Source organism: Sinohyriopsis cumingii, chromosome 3 (assembly GCF_028554795.1).
Source record: "Sinohyriopsis cumingii isolate HCF-2022 chromosome 3, ASM2855479v2, whole genome shotgun sequence".
NCBI classification, from domain to species: Eukaryota; Metazoa; Mollusca; class Bivalvia; order Unionida; family Unionidae; genus Sinohyriopsis; species Sinohyriopsis cumingii.
In genome coordinates, this window is record NC_142963.1 from 143,307,543 (window position 1) to 143,325,661 (window position 18,119).

The following is an 18,119-nucleotide window of genomic DNA, read 5'->3' on the forward strand; positions in this document are numbered from 1 at the left end:
TAGAGTTGTCTCTTGAAGATTTCAGTTCATGAAATTACAGTGATCTCTGTGAGTCTCCCATAAGAACATAATGTTTTGATCCAAGACATAATGGAAGCTCTTGGCTTGCATGCAGAGTCAGTCTACTCCAGTTTTTGTCACAGAGATTAAAACAAACTTTGAATCTGGTGGGTCCAGATGCAGCTCAAATGACCACCAGGCCCAACTAAAAGTCAGCACAGACTATTAGCTTCACTTGATGTGCCATGGAGGGAGAATTTGTCAGTAAGATGTCAGTAATCATCTTACTTGGCTATAGATCATGTGTCACTAAGCTGTATTTCTTATCAGATTAGGAGAACAGGTTATTATTCATGTAAGGAATGCAGCTGTCGTTCTCTGGAAGGATACCCTATCTATATGTCAGATGTTTAGTTTTCCCTCTTCCTATTACCATTTCTGCTAACCTTAATGTTGTTGTTGTTATTGTTGTTGTAGGGTTTAATGCCATTTTTCAGCACACGATAAGCTATTGAATAGTTTTCCAGTTGAGATTAGAAATGCCCACTCTATTTCCTTCTTCCAAACCCAATATATCCAGTGGCTTCAGATATGCAGCTAAAATAAATAAATTCCTTTGTATGAGGGCCTCAAGGTAGATTAGTTCTTAGCTAATTGTGTTACCCTCTTTAAATAAGGTCATTATTATTATTATTATTATTATTATTATTATTATTATTGTCCATGGTGGCCAGTATTAATGGTGGAGGAAGAACCCAGGAAAACCCCTGGAAAGAACCACCGATCCATGAGAAGCTACTGGCAAGCTTTCTCACATATCCATATTGGTTGTGTCTGAGACTCAAACCCATGCAGACAGAGGTGAGATAACGGAGAGCGCTTTAGGCCACTCAGGGCCCCTAACCTTAATGTAATTGGTGAACATATTTGAAGGAGAAGTAAATCTTTATGCAAATTATGTTTTTCCAAGAATTATCCTATTGCACTACATGAAGACTCTCTTAACCACATCGCCTTGCAAGCGACCTCATTTGTGGTGGTGGAAAGGGGATGTAACAGATTGCCCTTTATCCTTATGAGATAGACAGAAAAGATGAATTTTGTTATTTTTAGTAGGGCTGGATTCAGGAGGTAGTAGGCTTTTATCCCAAAATTTAATGTGGTTGTATTCTTATAGAAACATAATATATTTAAAAATGTGCTTTCTAATCATTCATATATTGGTAGAGCATCTGACTTGTAATCCAAGGGTTACAGGTTCAATACCCATCCAGGTCAGTTAGGGTTGGTTGCCTTACAGTGTGCTTGGAAAAGATGTTTAGCTCCCATTTTCTCAGCATGATACAGACAAATCAATTGTTGAAAGTGCCATTGAAAAGCATACAACCAATGTATCACACATTTTAATGTTATCATACAGTTTGAGGATTAAATTCCAAGAAAATTAACTCATAAACCAGAAACCATCACAAACAAGAAGACATCTTAAATTGATTCAATTCTTATTACAGTAACAAATCCTATTGATGTCGTGAAGACTCGGATGCAACTTGAAAGTGAGCTAGCAGAGCAGAATGGGCTCAGTCACTTGAAGAATCGTTACTATGATGGCTGGATCAAGGGCTGCAGCACTATCATTAGAGATGAGGGATTCTTTGGATTGTACAAGGGGTGGGTATCCAGTTTTCAAATGTCTTCACCATTACAGGTAATGCTGGTACATTTCTTACGCTAATTATTTGTTTTATTTTGCTTTAGGCAGGTTAGACAAATGCCAAAGTACAGTCAAACTTGGTTATCACTCATTTCTGATATGATTATCATGATGTATCTTGCCATTATCATGATGTATTTTGTTATTATCATGATGTATCTTGTCATTATCATGATGTACCTTGCCATTATCATGATGTACATTGCCATTATCATGATGTATCTTGTCATTATCATGGTGTACCTTGCCATTATCATGATGTACCTTGCCATTATCATGATGTACCTTGCCATTATCATGTACCTTGTTATTATCATAATGTAACATGCCATAATAATGATGTACATTGCCATTATCATGATGTACATTGCCATTAGCATGATGTACATTGCCATTATCATGATGTATTTTGTTATTGTCATGATGTGCCTTACCATTAGTTATCTTAATACCTTTTGTTTTTCCACCCTGAAAGAGTGATTCCTTCTTTGATAAGAGAGGGCATCTACAGTACGATTCGATTAGGGGCCTATGAACCCCTAAAGAGATTTATGGGGGCAACAGATCCTGCACACACCCCTCTCTGGAAGAAAATTTGCGCTGGAGCCATTTCAGGTAAACTTTCATCAAGTTTTACCAACTCAAATAGTTTATAAGAATCTGCTTATATGACCACTAGGGTGAACTTTTTATCCATGGTAAAAGTTAAATACAAAATGACCTTTGTGAAACTTTTAAAATTGAAAATAGAAAAATCAAATTATTTTTTATTGTGTCACTGGAGACTTTAACTCTCTCTTATTGGGTCATTGCTAATAGTCATGAAAGTTTGACCCCCTGGTGTACTTCAGGTTTTTTGATTGGGCCCTTTCTGTTTCAAGTTGCCCATGTATTTCATTGGTTACCTATTTCTGTGTTTCAAGTTGCTTATGTATTTCATTGGTTATCTATTTCTATGTTTCAAGTTGTCCATGTATTTCATTGGTTATCTATTTCTGTCTTCATATCGCATTGGGTAATATAATTAGCACTCACTTATCCTTCATGAATATTATTGAGCTGCTACTATGTTTGATGTCCCTTGCTCACTTGTGTATGCTTGCATCGTACTACATCATTGGTTAACCAGTACCCATAGGATTGTTGACCATAAAGCTGAGGAATAGCACTTGTGTATGCTTGCATTGTACTACATCATTGGTTAACCAGTACCCATAGGATTGTTGACCATAAAGCTGAGGAATAGCACTGGTGATTTATCAAAGTATCATTGACCTTTACAGAATATTGGTCACTATTTTAATCAGTTAACAGAGAGTTAATAGTTGCTGATTTCACTGAAATGCATGATGGGATTCTTCCTAAATGTTATGCATTCAAAGTACCATGACCTGAATTAATTAAGAAAATTAAAGCTGTTGTTTTCTAATTATGAAATAGTACTGGTTAAAATAAAAGAATAAAAATATTGCTTTAACCGAAATTGATTCAGAATTTAAGTGGACAGAGTCACACAATTGTTGCTAATACTTATTCTGTCATGTATACATTGCTTTTAGAGTCAAATAAAAACATGAAATATGAGCTAAGATATTTTGTGTCGCTCTACTGGTTGTAGACCAGAAAAACTTGTAAGATCACCAGTTGTCTGTAATAAGTCATCTATCATCTGCTGTCTGATGTTCAACATCTGTGCATCAGCACAACTTTGTCACCACCACTCCAACTTGTTATGTCACTCCAACTTTGTTGCTGCCACTCGAACTTGTTACCGCCACTCCTCCTAAACTAGGTCCGGTTGGTTCTAAATGATAATGGTGTGCTCAGAATCCAGATGGCTACCACTGCAGCTATCTTGAAAAATCTTGTTGCTACTTCAGAATGCATGGCTATATCAACATGGGTTTTTCTCTGTGTTCATCAGATCTACAATGTAGTCACTACTATAGCCATCTTGAAAATCTTCATATCACAAATTCTGGTTGTTACGGTTAAACTAGGAATATTCCTTTTTTTGTTGTTGAAATTACGCTTGCGTATGGCATGTGTTGTCATAGCAACTTCTTTGTTACTTTCTACACATTTTGTTTGGGGGCCCTGAGTGGCCGAGTGGTCTAACGTGCTCTCCGTTACGGATCACTGCCATCTCACCTCTGTCTACGTGGGTTTGAGTCTCAGATTCAGCCAATGTGGGTATGTGAGAAAGCTTGTCAGTAGCCATGTAGCTGGCCGCCATGTATAGCCTATCGTGTGCTGAAAAATGGCGTTAAACCCTACAAAAACAACAACAACAGCAACACATTTCAATCTTTCAAAAGCAAAATCGTGTCCATTTTTAGTGACATCCATTGGTTGATATATGACCCTGACCGTTAATACCTGCTGCTGTAACATGTTGTCGAGGTAAAACACAATATTTTCCGAAGATTAGCTTCTAAAGCCTGCCATATGCCTTCTTCAGCAAAAGGGATGAGTGTTGGAATGCAGGAAGGTCTGTGCAATTACATTGTTTTAACTTCTAATGGTTGATTTGAAGCTGTGGATTGCCATTTTTGATCGGAAATCACAGGAGTGGGTGGGTGGGAGCTTATTAAGGGTGTAAGGCATTGATATTGATAAAACTTCACATGAAATGATCTGGTAACAGGGAACCTAAAGCAGAATTTATCGATGTGTAATAAAGATCGGTATCACGTGACCGTTTACATCCAATCAGAACATAGTAAACGCAGTCAATTTATAAAAATTGGAATTATAATCAGTTAATGTCTTTAATCCTTTTGGAATTACTTCTGATCACACATAGTATAATCCATGTTAACAAACTTCAGACCAATCAACCCTGCTGACGGAATCAGAGCGATGTTGTTTTATGTTGCTCCGCTTAAGTCATTTTGCAGTCACGTGATAAGATGGGCAATATTACTGTAAATATACTACACTGGAAGCAAGGTAAAAAATAAAATATTTTAATAATAATTTTGCAAATGCTGGAGATTTCAATGAGATCTGAGGGACTGGTGGAAAACCCTCCCAGCCAGAATGGTTACATGTATGAGATTTGAGGGACTGGTGGAAAACCCTCCCAGCCAGGAGGGTTACATGTATGAGTTTTTGTTTACTTTGTCTTAATTGATAGTGGTGCTGATCTGATGTCCAATATGGCCACCGACTTGAAAATCTTATTATCACTTCACCACCAGATTAGAATGTCACATTGATACATGTACATGCATGTTTGTAGCACAAATGGCTTGGTTGCCTTGGCTTGCATAGAGTGCCAGTCTATAATTAAGGAGATCCCAACTTTGATTTTTTTTTTCCTCTACATGCTATTTGTACGCTAGTCATGGTTCACACACCAGATGTACTCATAAAGCGCATGACATTAAGCTTTGATATGTCAAGTCGTATATGTAGGAGTGGTATAAATGCATTATGATCATAGTTGTTTTTATTTTCCCTCAGGATTTTATCACTGAGAACCCTGTCAGTAGTCCTAGTGTTACCTATACAGCATTTGTTAAATAAAATGGGAGTACCAACCTGATTTTTGCACATTTTGAGATCATTGTATCTCCATCAGGGGTTGGATAGAAACACTGATCAGTGCTAAAAGATTTTTTTTCTTCAGACTGTTTCAACACTGTGGTCTTAAAAACTAAATAACAGAAAATGCAAAACCAACAAGTTTCATAAAATTCAACAAATAATTTAATTCTCTTGAGTTATAAAATGAAACTTTGAGAGGATTTTACAGTATTGTGAATTAAATCCCAAATAATCCTGAAAGTTCCATTACAAGTCCAAAAGTACAGTGTTCTGAATGAATTTCAGTGGTGTTCCGAAAGAATTCCAATCTTCAATGTACTGATGTACCAGTAATATTGAATGTGCTGACATACCGTCAGTCTTGCTGTATAACAGTGATATAATCCAGAAAATCTTTGAATGAATTACAATAACCCCAGTATTGTGTTTTAGTTCAAAATATCAATGATCACTTTGTAAATCCAATGAATAATTTCAATAAATAATTCCTCTCAAATTATAGCTTTACAAAACTAAAATAGAATCCACAAAGACTAATGTTAAGATAGGAATGAATCAGTTTAGTTTACTTCAGAACCTTATATAAAATCCTAAGACACAACACAATGACCAGGACATGTATCATTTTCCATAAATTTTTTAACCCATAATGCATTATTCTAATACAGGTGCTATTTCGTTCACTCATAATGGATTATTCTACTACAGGTGCTATTGGAAGTTCAGTAGCCACACCAACTGACCTTGTGAAGGTCAGAATGCAGGCACAGGGAAAGCCAAAAGAAGGGGAGATAGCAAAATACCGTAGCACGTTTGCTGCCTTCAAGGAAATTTACATGATGGGGGGAGTACGAGCCCTTTATGTTGGTGTGGGCCCAACAGTCAAGAGAGCAGCCATATTGACTGCCACACAGGTATCTGCTGTGAAATGTTTCATAATGGACACTTTTTAATTATACATGTCTTTATATATACAAGATAATCCTATGAATGCTGCCAAAAAAAATCCAGGTGTAAAACAATAATTGTACATAGTTTACTGGGAAAAATAGAAAATGCAAAGGCAAAGCCAGTCAGAGAAACATTTAAACTCCATATAAGTTGGTTCTTTTACATCTTCAATTAAATTATGATTATAGCTTGACCTTCTGTTTGATCTTTCATTGGGATGAATAATAGGCATTAGCCCGAGGACAAAAATAGGTATTGTGGTATAGGTATTGTAGGTATAGATATTGTAAATATAGGTATTGTGGTATAGGCATTGTGGTATAGGTATTGTAGTATAAGTGTTGTAGGTATAGGTATTGTGGTATAGGTATTGTAAGTATAGTTATTGTGGTATAGGCATTGTGGTATAGGTATTGTAGGTATAGGTATTGTGGTATAAGTGTTGTAGGTATAGGTATTGGTATTGTGGTATATGTATTGTGGGTATAGGTATTGTGGTATCAATGCATCATGCATGATGGATGTGCACATGATAGTTTGTCCAGGCTTTATTAGGTAGGTGCATGTACACCAGAAATGGTGAAGGTGAATAGTTTTCTAGATTTGAGTGGGAAGGTGCATGCACACCAGAAGTGGTGAAGGTGAATAGTTTTCTAGATTTTAGTGGGAAGGTGCACGCACACCAGTAGTGGTGAAGGTGAATAGTTTTCTAGATTTGAGTGGGAAGGTACATGCACACCAGTAGTGGTGAAGGTGAGTTGTTGTCCCATCTTCATGGTATATATGTATGATAATGTTTTAGCTGGGAGATTAGATGATGACAGAGGTCTTTTTGATTCAGCCCTTATGAATGTGGGTTGGTGGGGGACAAAAATAGAAAAAGTGTAGATAAATCTGATGGTTTATGATTTGCTGGATATAGTTTTCATTTTCTGTATGGTACAAGTCTTGATCTGCATTGATCCAAAATTGCTTTTTAAGCCAGAATATTTCACATCTGTGCATATGCCTCACTAAGACTAAATCCAGAATATTTCACATCTGTGCATATGCCTCACTAAGACTAAATCCAGAATATTTCACATCTGTGCATATGCCTCACTAAGACTAAATCCAGAATATTTCACATCTGTGCGTATGCCTCACTAAGACTAAATCCAGAATATTTCACATCTGTGCGTATGCCTCACTAAGACTAAATCCAGAATATTTCACGTCTGTGCATATGTCTCACTAAGACTAAACGAACTTCATTTCCAATGTTTTATCAGCTTCAGTATAATGTAGTACCCAAATAACCCATTGTTTTAAGCTATATGTAAACATGTTTTTAAAACATAATTCATTTAATTAGATTTAATGTTTCTCTACCCACAAATGAACTTCCTCATTTCTCATCTTGAACCTTAGTTTCTTTTCTTGACCTCTTAATTTTGAAAGATTGAGAGTCCAGGTCTCATTTTGTCAAAGCCCAGCAGGGAACTTGGTTAAAATTTAATTAAAGGGGACAGGTACAATAAGGCCCAAAAATTCAAACATTTTCCAAAAAGTAGTTGATCTGATAAAACCATAGCTAAAAATTTATCAGCATTTGAAAAACTTAAAATTGCAATTTACATCATAGGTGCAAGCACATAATATCAGTTTGTCTATAAAATAGCTATTTTGTGCTACAATTGGAGATATTTATAAAAGTAATTAAGATGGTTCATATGCGACAACCAGTTTCCTCGTTTTACAGAATATAAAAGGTTAGTGTGAATAACCCTTTTACTAGAATATCATTGTGGTTGTCACATGTAGCCTTGTGAAAAACAAGGAAATTTAAGTCAATCAGGATTTGTTGGTACCTTGCATCTCTTTAATGGTCAAGTATTAACTATTAATTAAAAGATTAATTAATTATTAATTATATTAACTGATGTTTCTGCTACAGTGAATGCATAAAATGGTTCTGACATTTACCACAATGACTATGTGTCCACTGTAATATATATACATAGAGTAAAGTGAAACATTGTGTAAAGTGAAACATTGTGAAATAAACATTTAATTTTGTTCCTTAGTAAATGGGTCTATGTTTATCAATAAACACAATTTTGCCTCAAAAACTTCCAGTACAGTTGATTGGTTTTATTTTTTGCCAGAAAACATTTTTTAATTCATGAAACATATGCAAATTTTAAATGTGTTTTTTTGCATTCCTCTTTCATGAAAAGGAAAATGAAGACAAACTCTGTTCTTAGCCTACACCTTATGTCCCTCACCATGTGGGTCAAACAATTCAAGTACAAAATATCACAAAAATGCCTTTTTTATTCTTATCTTTTCTTTGAAAAATAACTAACTTTCAAAAGTTCCCTGTCATTTATTGATTTTTTGTCCTTTTCTGATTGGAGACTTTATAAATATTGGAATGAGGGTAGATAAACATAGATGAAGTGCATGAGGGAAGTTGACCTGCAACAACAACGACTACAAGCAGCTTATGGTATTATTTTACTGGGTGTGTATGTGTGTCTAAACAGTAAGGCGAAATAATGTGTTCCCAGTAAGATGACCATCCCTGTTTTTTGTTGCCGACCCTAGCACTTTTTTCATCCCAGGGTTAAAAATAAATAAAAATACCTACCTACCCTAATTTAAAAGCAGTGCAATAGGAAACACAATTTATTTTCTGGTGGAGGGAATAATGACAGAAGAAATATTAGTGTATCTTTTCCAAACTATATGACTATAAATATTATTTATTGTTTTAATTTATTTTGTAAACTATATTCTACTTTTGCATGAATTCACTGTCTTGAATTCTAACAAACTCTTCAGCATCAACATTCCGCTATTATTAATGTACAAAGCATGTGTGCATTGCATTTTGTTTGAATAATTATTTTATATATCAAGTAATACATAAATTGCCTTTTTATTGGCAATTCTGGCAAGAGTTTGACAGCAAGTCAGTGCTGAACATATAAATGCACGAAACATATTAGATGAAAATGTTTAAGTCTTATCAGTGACTGTTACGCTTGTTGCTTACAAATGCACAATTTTGGATACAAGTATATATTTTTCACCAGTATGCTTGATAGACACTTTTTAGCCAACAAATCTAAAATTTGCACAATTAATATAGGTACCACAATGGATAAAAAACCATGGCTATTTAATTGTGAATTTCCTTTATTAAAGCAGTCCTGGATAAAAATCAAATCATATTTAAGGAAGGGAGAGGGGCATTTTTTTATCTATACAACTTTCATCAGGATCTGATTAGGTGCTTAAATTGACTTGTGCAGTACCTACCCCTTTGACACCATAGATTATTTGCTTATACAATGTAAAAAACATATACAGTACCATTGGTTGCCTAGTGACAGTGGAATAAGGATAATGACACGGTAGATTAGGCAGCTATTGCTGCCCTGAAATGCTGTTTTGCAAATGGAAGTTTTGTTATGTTGACGTTAAATATTATATAAATTGGAAAGGCAAAATGCACTTGGCACAATATGTGAAATGAAAACTCCACAGACATGCTTAAGGACATCATAGTAGGGTGGATTCTTGTAAAACATATTGCAGAAAATAGGTGATATTGTAATTGTCACATATTGGATATACATAACTGACTGGTGCATACCACCAGACAAACATAAATCTGTATAAATCCATAATTACCAGGGCCGGCGCTACCATATAGGCAAACTAGGCAGCCGCCTAGGGCACTGATTTCACGGGGCACATTTTTAAAAGAAATATATTGTTTACAAATTTTGTAATTGATAATTTCCGGGGGATGGGGGGTGCGCCAGAATCTAACCTTGCCTAGGGCACCAGATAGTCTGGCCAGGTCTGTTGCCGGCCCTGATCATTACTAAATTATAACTTACCAGAATTATGGTCCCATTTTGGAACAAAAATTTAAATTGATGAAAAATGCCTGCTATAATAGTACTAACAACTGAAACAAAAAGAAATGCTTGTCAGCTAGATTGATGTCAAGCTTGCTGTAATAGTACTACCAACTGAAACAAAAAGAAATGCTTGTCAGCTAGATTGAAGTCAAGCTTGCTATAATAGTACTACCCACTGAAACAAAACAAATGCTTGTCAGCTAGATTGAAGTCAAGCCTGCTATAATAGTACTACCCACTGAAATAGAAATGCTTGTCAGCTAGATTGATTTCAAACCTGCTATAATAGTACTACCAACTGAAACAAAAGAAATGCTTGTCAGCTAGATTGATGTCAAGCCTGCTATAATAGTACTATCAACTGAAACAAAAAGAAATGCTTGTCAGCTAGATTGATGTCAAGCAGCTCTTTATCAGTAATGAAGATGGCAAGTGCACTTAAGGGCATGATAAACTCTAACCCCCTCTCCCGCCTCCCTTTATGTTGAGCACCAAGTTCAACAATTTCGATAACTTTGATAGGTTATCATATTGTTCAAGTTTGACACAGTACTTGTTATCAGCATTCATGTATTTGGTGCATAGTGGTTGTTATGTTTGAAATGTGGAAATTTTTTATTTAGTAACTTAATATATTTATTTATTCACTTCTACAGTATACGTTTTATATTTTGTAAATCTATTGTGATTTATCAGAATATGTCTCAGTCAGTTATTGTCTGAGGTTTGAAAAACACAGCAACAAGAACAAAAAATAAATGCAAAAATGAAGAAGATAGGAAGGTAATGAGCCAGGAAGAAAATATATAAGGAATAGCTATATTTATTACTTTCTTTTTAATTTGTGTAGAGTGGATACAATTAATAGAGAAGGCAGCATTTCTAATAATTTATGTTGATTCAGTTCCTAATTGGTTTCATTATTGTTATGAGGAAAGATTTTAATTGATATACCCCATTTTTCATAGAATTTTGAAGTTAAATTGTTATTCTTTGCTTTAAAAATTCAGAAAGATAGTAAATTTATAACATTTCAAACAGACATTGTGGAAGTAATGTGATATCACATATTATAAAAAACATATCCTGACTCAAGCCAAAATCTGATTGGAGATATGATGGACACAGATACAAGGTTATATTATGTTGAACTTATGATTCACCAATCAGATTAGAGCTTTCTCATTTATGAAAGTCATTAATTTCATTTAGAACATGACATTTCTAATGATAACTCTCCCTACCACAAAATGCATGGCATTATCTGATTGGTCACTAAAAGTAAGTAAGCTGGAAATTCCAAAGATTACCATATCATGAACCTTCATATATGCATATGCCTGTAAGATCTGCATAATGACAAGTTGACATAGGTTTTATTAATTAAATTGTTTCAGGCCACTTTTGGTTGCTATTTTTATTTATGTGTGGTCCATTATTTATCAACATGTATATTGCTATGAAAGGTTTTTAATTCTTTGATTTTATAATTTTCAGATTCCAGCCTATGACCATACCAAGCACCTAATTCTAAATGCTGGGTTAATGGTAGAAGGAGGTCTGCTTCATATAACTGCTTCTATGATAGCAGGGTTTGTTGCTGCTCTGTCAACGTCACCTGTAGATGTGGTAAAAACTAGAGTAATGAACCAGTGTAAGTAGAACTTTTCTTTTTATGAGGAAATGTAGTGCTGCATTCAGTGCAAAATCAAAACACACTATATTTTAAACTGTAATATCAGAATACACAGCAATATCAGAATACACCATAATATAAAAATACAATGTAATATTACAATGCACCATAATATAAAAATACAATGTAATATCAGAATACATAAATATCAAAATACACTGTAATATTAGAATACACAAATATCAAAATACACTGTAATATTACAATACACCATAATATAAAAATACATTAATATCAAAATACACTAATATTAGAATAAACTGTAATATCAAAGTACACAAAAATTTACACTAATATCAGAATACACCAATATCAAAATACACTGTATTATTATGATACACAAATATCAGAATACACTAATATTAGAATACACTGTGATATCAGAATACACAACAATTACACTGTAATAACAGAATAAACTAATATCAAAATGCACTGTAATATCAGAATTTACTGTAATATCAGAATACACTATCAGAATACACTAATATCAAAATATACTGTAATATCAGACTACTCTGATATCAAAATAATACAATGTAATATCAAAATATACTGTAATAACAAGATATCAAAATATACTGTAATATGAAAATATACTGTCATATGAAAATACACTGTAATATGAAAATATACTGTCATATGAAAATATACTGTAATATCAAAATAATACACTGTAATATCAAAAAATATACTGTAATATCAAAATATACTGTAATATCAGAATATAATGTAATATCATAATACACGTTAATATCAGACTACTCTAATATCAAAACAATACACTGTAATATCAAAATATACTGTAATATCAAAATACACTGTAATATCAAAATATACTAATATCAAAATACACTGTAATATCAGAATATAATGTAATATCATATTACAACTTAATATCAGACTACTCTAATATCAAAACAGTACACTGTAATATCAAAATACACTTTAATATCAGACTACTCTAATATCAAAACAATACACTGTAATATCAGAATATAATGTAATATCAGAATATAATGTAATATCAAAATATACTGTAATATCAAAATACACTGTAATATCAAAATACACTGTAATATCAAAATAAAATGTAATATTAAAATACACTTTAATATCAGACTACTCTAATATCAAAATAATACACTGTAATATCAAAATATACTGTAATATGAAAATACACTGTAATATCAGAATACACTGTAATATCAGACTACTCTAATATCAAAATAATACTCTAATATGAAAATATACTGTAATATCAAAATACACTGTAATATCAAAATATACTGTAATATCAAAATATAATGTAATATCAAAATATAATGTAATATTAAAATACACTGTAATATCAGAATATAATGTAATATCAAAATACACTTTAATATCAGACTACTCTAATATCAAAATAATACAATGTAATATCAGAATATAATGTAATATCAAAATATACCGTAATATCAAAATACACTAATATCAGACTACTCTAATATCAAAATAATACACTGTAATATGAAAATATACTATAATATCAAAATAATACACTGTAATATCAAAATACACTGTAATATCAAAATAATACACTGTAATATCAAAATAATACACTGTAATATCAGACTACTCTAATATCAAAATAATACACTGTAATATCAAAATATACTGTAATATCAAAATACACTAATATCAGAATATAAAGTAATATCAAAATACACTTTAATATCAGACTACTCTAATATCAAAATAATACTCCAATATGAAAATATACTGTAATATGAAAATATACTGTAATATAAAAATACACTAATATCAAAATAATACACTGTAATATCAAAATAATACACTGTAATATCAAAATAATACACTCTAATATCAGAATATACTGTAATATCAAAATATACTGTAATATCAAAATACACTGTAATATCAGAATATAATGTAATATCATAATACACTATAGATCTGTATAATTGACCTGGGGATTAAGGTCATTGTCATTATAGATCTGTGTGACTGACCTGGAGATTTAGGTCATTGTCGTTATAGGTCTGTGTGACTGACCTGGGGATTAAGGTCATTGTCGTTATAGATCTGTATGACTGACCTGGGGATTAAGGTAACTGTCATTATAGATCTGTATAATTGACCTGGGGATTAAGGTCATTGTCATTATAGATCTGTATGACTGACCTGGGGATTAAGATCATTGTTGTTATAGATCTGTATGACTGAACCCGGGGATTAAGGTCATTGTCATTATAGATCTGTATGATTGACCTGGGGATTAAGGTCATTGTCATTATAGATCTGTATGATTGACTTGGGGATTAAGATCATTGTCATTATAGATCTGTATGACTGACTTGGGGATTAAGATCATTGTCATTATAGATCTGTATGATTGACCTGGGGATTAAGGTCATTGTCATTATAGATCTGTATAACTGACCTTGGGATTAAGGTCATTGTCATTATAGATCTGTATGACTGACCTGGGGATTAAGGTCATTGTCATTATAGATCTGTATGATTGACCTGGGGATTAAGGTCATTGTCATTATAGATCTGTATGACTGACCTGGGGATTAAGGTCATTGTCATTATAGATCTGTATATGACTAACCTGGGGATTAAGATCATTGTCATTATAGATCTGTATGATTGACCTGGGGATTAAGGTCATTGTCATTATAGATCTGTATGACTGACCTGGGGATTAAGGTCATTGTCATTATAGATCTGTATGACTGACCTGGGGATTAAGGTCATTGTCATTATAGATCTGTATGATTGACCTGGGGATTAAGATCATTGTCATTATAGATCTGTATGACTGACTTGGGGATTAAGATCATTGTCATTATAGATCTGCATGACTGACCTTGGGATTAAGGTCATTGTCATTATAGATCTGTATGACTGACTTGGGGATTAAGATCATTGTCATTATAGATCTGTATGACTGACTTGGGGATTAAGATCATTGTCATTATAGATCTGCATGACTGACCTGGGGATTAAGGTCATTGTCATTATAGATCTGTATGACTGACCTGAGGATTAAGGTCATTGTCATTATAGATCTGTATGATTGACCTGGGAATTAAGGTCATTGTCATTATAGATCTGTATGACTGACTTGGGGATTAAGATCATTGTCATTATAGATCTGCATGACTGACCTGGGGATTAAGGTCATTGTCATTATAGATCTGTATGATTGACCTAGGGATTAAGGCCATTGTCATTATAAATCTGTATGATTGACCTGGGGATTAAGGTCATTGTCATTATAGATCTATGTGAAGGTTTTGTTTAAAGTATTTCATTTGCTTATTTTTCCATAACCTTTGTATTTTATATATTTAGAATGTCCTATTATGAAAAAAGACATTTCATTAATTATTGTTCTCACTTTTTGTCCTCTGGGTCAAGGTCATATTGCAGCATGTGGCTCTTTTTTTGTCTTGCCTGTAACAGAATTTTGTGAACATCAGTGATAGTACCTATGGCTTGCATCTTTGGATGATGAAACTTTGTATATAGATTAAAACTACATAATCATAGTGCTTGAAGATATTAAAGGAAAGAAACGTTGATGATCAAGTACATAGCAAACATTGTTTTTTTCTTACAGAATTAAAAATTTGGGGATTTTGACTAATTATGCATTTTATTTTCAGGTCATATAACCAAGCCGTACAGCTCAGCATTTGACTGTTTCTGGAAGACACTGAGGACTGAGGGACCGCTTGGGTTATATAAAGGATTCATCCCCAACTGGATGAGACTAGGACCACACACAATTGTCACATTCTTTTTGTTTGAAGAACTGCGCAGATTAGCTGGCATAGTACCAGTGTAAGAGAAAGGAAGAGACAAAGTCTTTTTTATTGCAGGATTTTCAACTGTTCTGACTTGTTCTTTTGATTTTTCTTGGACTGGGATTTCATATTTTATATTTTTATTTTGCACAGGGTGAACTTTAGTTTATATATATATATATATATATATATATATATATATATATATATATATATATATATATATATATATATATATATGTATATATATAATTGTCCTACAATGTCTACCCTGATATATGATGGGGGTGTGGTTTGTCAATCTCATTCTGCCATAAAAATCAGTGATATTTAGCTCTGTTCCAAACTTGTCGAGAGGTTGCATTTTTTAAACTGTTGACTGCCAGTTTGGTTTATTGAAGAACAGTGCTGAATTTGGTTGATTGAAGAACAGTGCTGAATTTGGTTTATTGAAGAGCAAGTCCTGAATTTGGTTTATTGAAGAACAGTCCTGAATTTGGTTGATTGAAGAACAGTGCTGAATTTGGTTTATTGAAGAACAGTGCTGGATTTGGTTTATTGAAGAACAGTGCTGAATTTGGTTGATTGAAGAACAGTGCTGAATTTGGTTTATTGAAGAGCAAGTCCTGAAATTGGTTTATTGAAGAACAGTCCTGAATTTGGTTGATTGAAGAACAGTGCTGAATTTGGTTTATTGAAGAACAGTGCGGAATTTGGTTTATTGAAGAACAGTGCTGAATTTGGTTGATTGAATAACAGTCCTGAATTTGGTTGATTGACGAACAGTGCTGAATTTAGTTGATTGAAGAACAGTGCTGAATTTGGTTTATTGAAGAACAGTGCTGAATTTGTTGATTGAAGAACAGTGCTGAATTTGGTTGATTGAATAGCAGTGCTGAATTTGGTTGATTGAATAACAGTGCTGAATTTGGTTGATTGAAGAACAGTGCTGAATTTGGTTGATTGAATAACAGTGCTGAATTTGGTTGATTGAAGAACAGTGCTGAATTTAGTTGATTGAAGAACAGTGCTGAATTTGGTTGATTGAAGAACAGTGCTGAATTTGGTTGATTGAAGAACAGTGCTGAATTTGGTTGATTGAAGAACAGTGCTGAATTTGGTTGATCTAACAGCTGAGTTTCTTTATTGAAATGAATCTGTTGAATCAAATACATATTCGTTTCGTTAAAGAAAATGCACCATAACTTTACCTACTTAAGCTCTGAAAAATGCAACCATTTTATTTTGCCTGGATTTACTTTGATATGGAAAAATGCGTCAGAGTAAATGTAGTATGTATGAAGTAACTAGACTCTTTAAACTTTGTAACAGTGTCTGTATGGTCTGCTAACATTGTCAATATGGTCTGCTAACAGTGTCAGTATGGGTTACTAACTGTACAAGATATTCCTGAAAATGCAGCCACTTCCTCATTTTTAAGTGGTCAGAACAGAGCTGCACAGCACTGATTGTTATGGACAGTATGATGTCAACTCCCTCATCATTCATATATACTTATATACATATCCTCTCCCTTGATATCTCATGCACAGTGGGGTCCAGAGTCATAGATTGCACTCTAAGCTAGTTTATGAGTTACCGATGAAAAGTGAAGAAGGGGATGCCATCCCAGCTAGACAATCAGATGACCATAGAGGTTGGGGTAGCAGTGCTTTTTAATGACCGAGTACTTATTTTATAAATGTGTGGGGAATAATTGTCAATAACCTGCTTGTTCTAATGAAGTTGTTCACTTTTTGGTATAAAGTACCTTTATTTTCATGATACCCAATTTCAGAATGATCATGAAAAAGACAATGCCAAGATGTTTCAACACATCATGTACATGTGTGCCTGCAAGAGATTGTACAGTATGTCACTGATGATATTTGGACACGTGTGCCTGCAAGAGATTGTACAGTATGTCACTGATATTTGGACATGTGTGCCTGCAAGAGATTGTACAGTATGTCACTGATATTTGGACATGTTTTGCCTGCAAGAGATTGTACAGTATGTCACTGATATTTGGACATGTGTGTCTGCAAGAAATTTTACAGTATGTCACTGGTATTTGGACATGTGTGCCTGCATGAGATTGTACAGTAGGTCACTTATTTTTGGACAACAAAACAAGATTCCTTTGTTCAAAATGTAGTCATTTGTTTTGTGAAAAAAATTAGTGAAGTATTGATGCCATGATTTCATTACAAGTAATGCTGACAATAGTGAAGTATTGATGCCATGATTTCATCACAAGTAATGCTTACATTAGTGAAGAATTGATGCCGTGATTTCATCACAAGTAATACTGACATTTTTGCTTGTCCTCAAGCAGATCTCTGAATGCCAATTAAGTAACTTGATCTTGATCATAGTTCACTGCAAAATTTGCAACTCACATCTCCATTATGAACTATTTATCAAATAAAGCTTTAAATTCACCATGTGCTCCTTTGGCTTGGTTA

The 18,119-nt window shown here is 33.5% G+C and overlaps 1 protein-coding gene across 1 annotated transcript; it reads left to right on the top strand.

The window, feature by feature from the left end:
• Nucleotides 1–1,518: 1,518 nt before the first annotated feature.
• LOC149804004 (mitochondrial substrate carrier family protein ucpB-like) lies at nucleotides 1,519–15,788 on the top strand. The gene is made up of 5 exons (XM_089951471.1): nucleotides 1,519–1,671; nucleotides 2,190–2,329; nucleotides 5,975–6,180; nucleotides 11,632–11,788; nucleotides 15,511–15,788. Exons 1-5 carry the CDS (start codon nucleotides 1,544–1,546, stop codon nucleotides 15,690–15,692), a joined length of 813 nt encoding a protein of 270 aa, XP_089807597.1. The 5' UTR covers nucleotides 1,519–1,543; the 3' UTR covers nucleotides 15,693–15,788.
• Nucleotides 15,789–18,119: the final 2,331 nt, after the last annotated feature.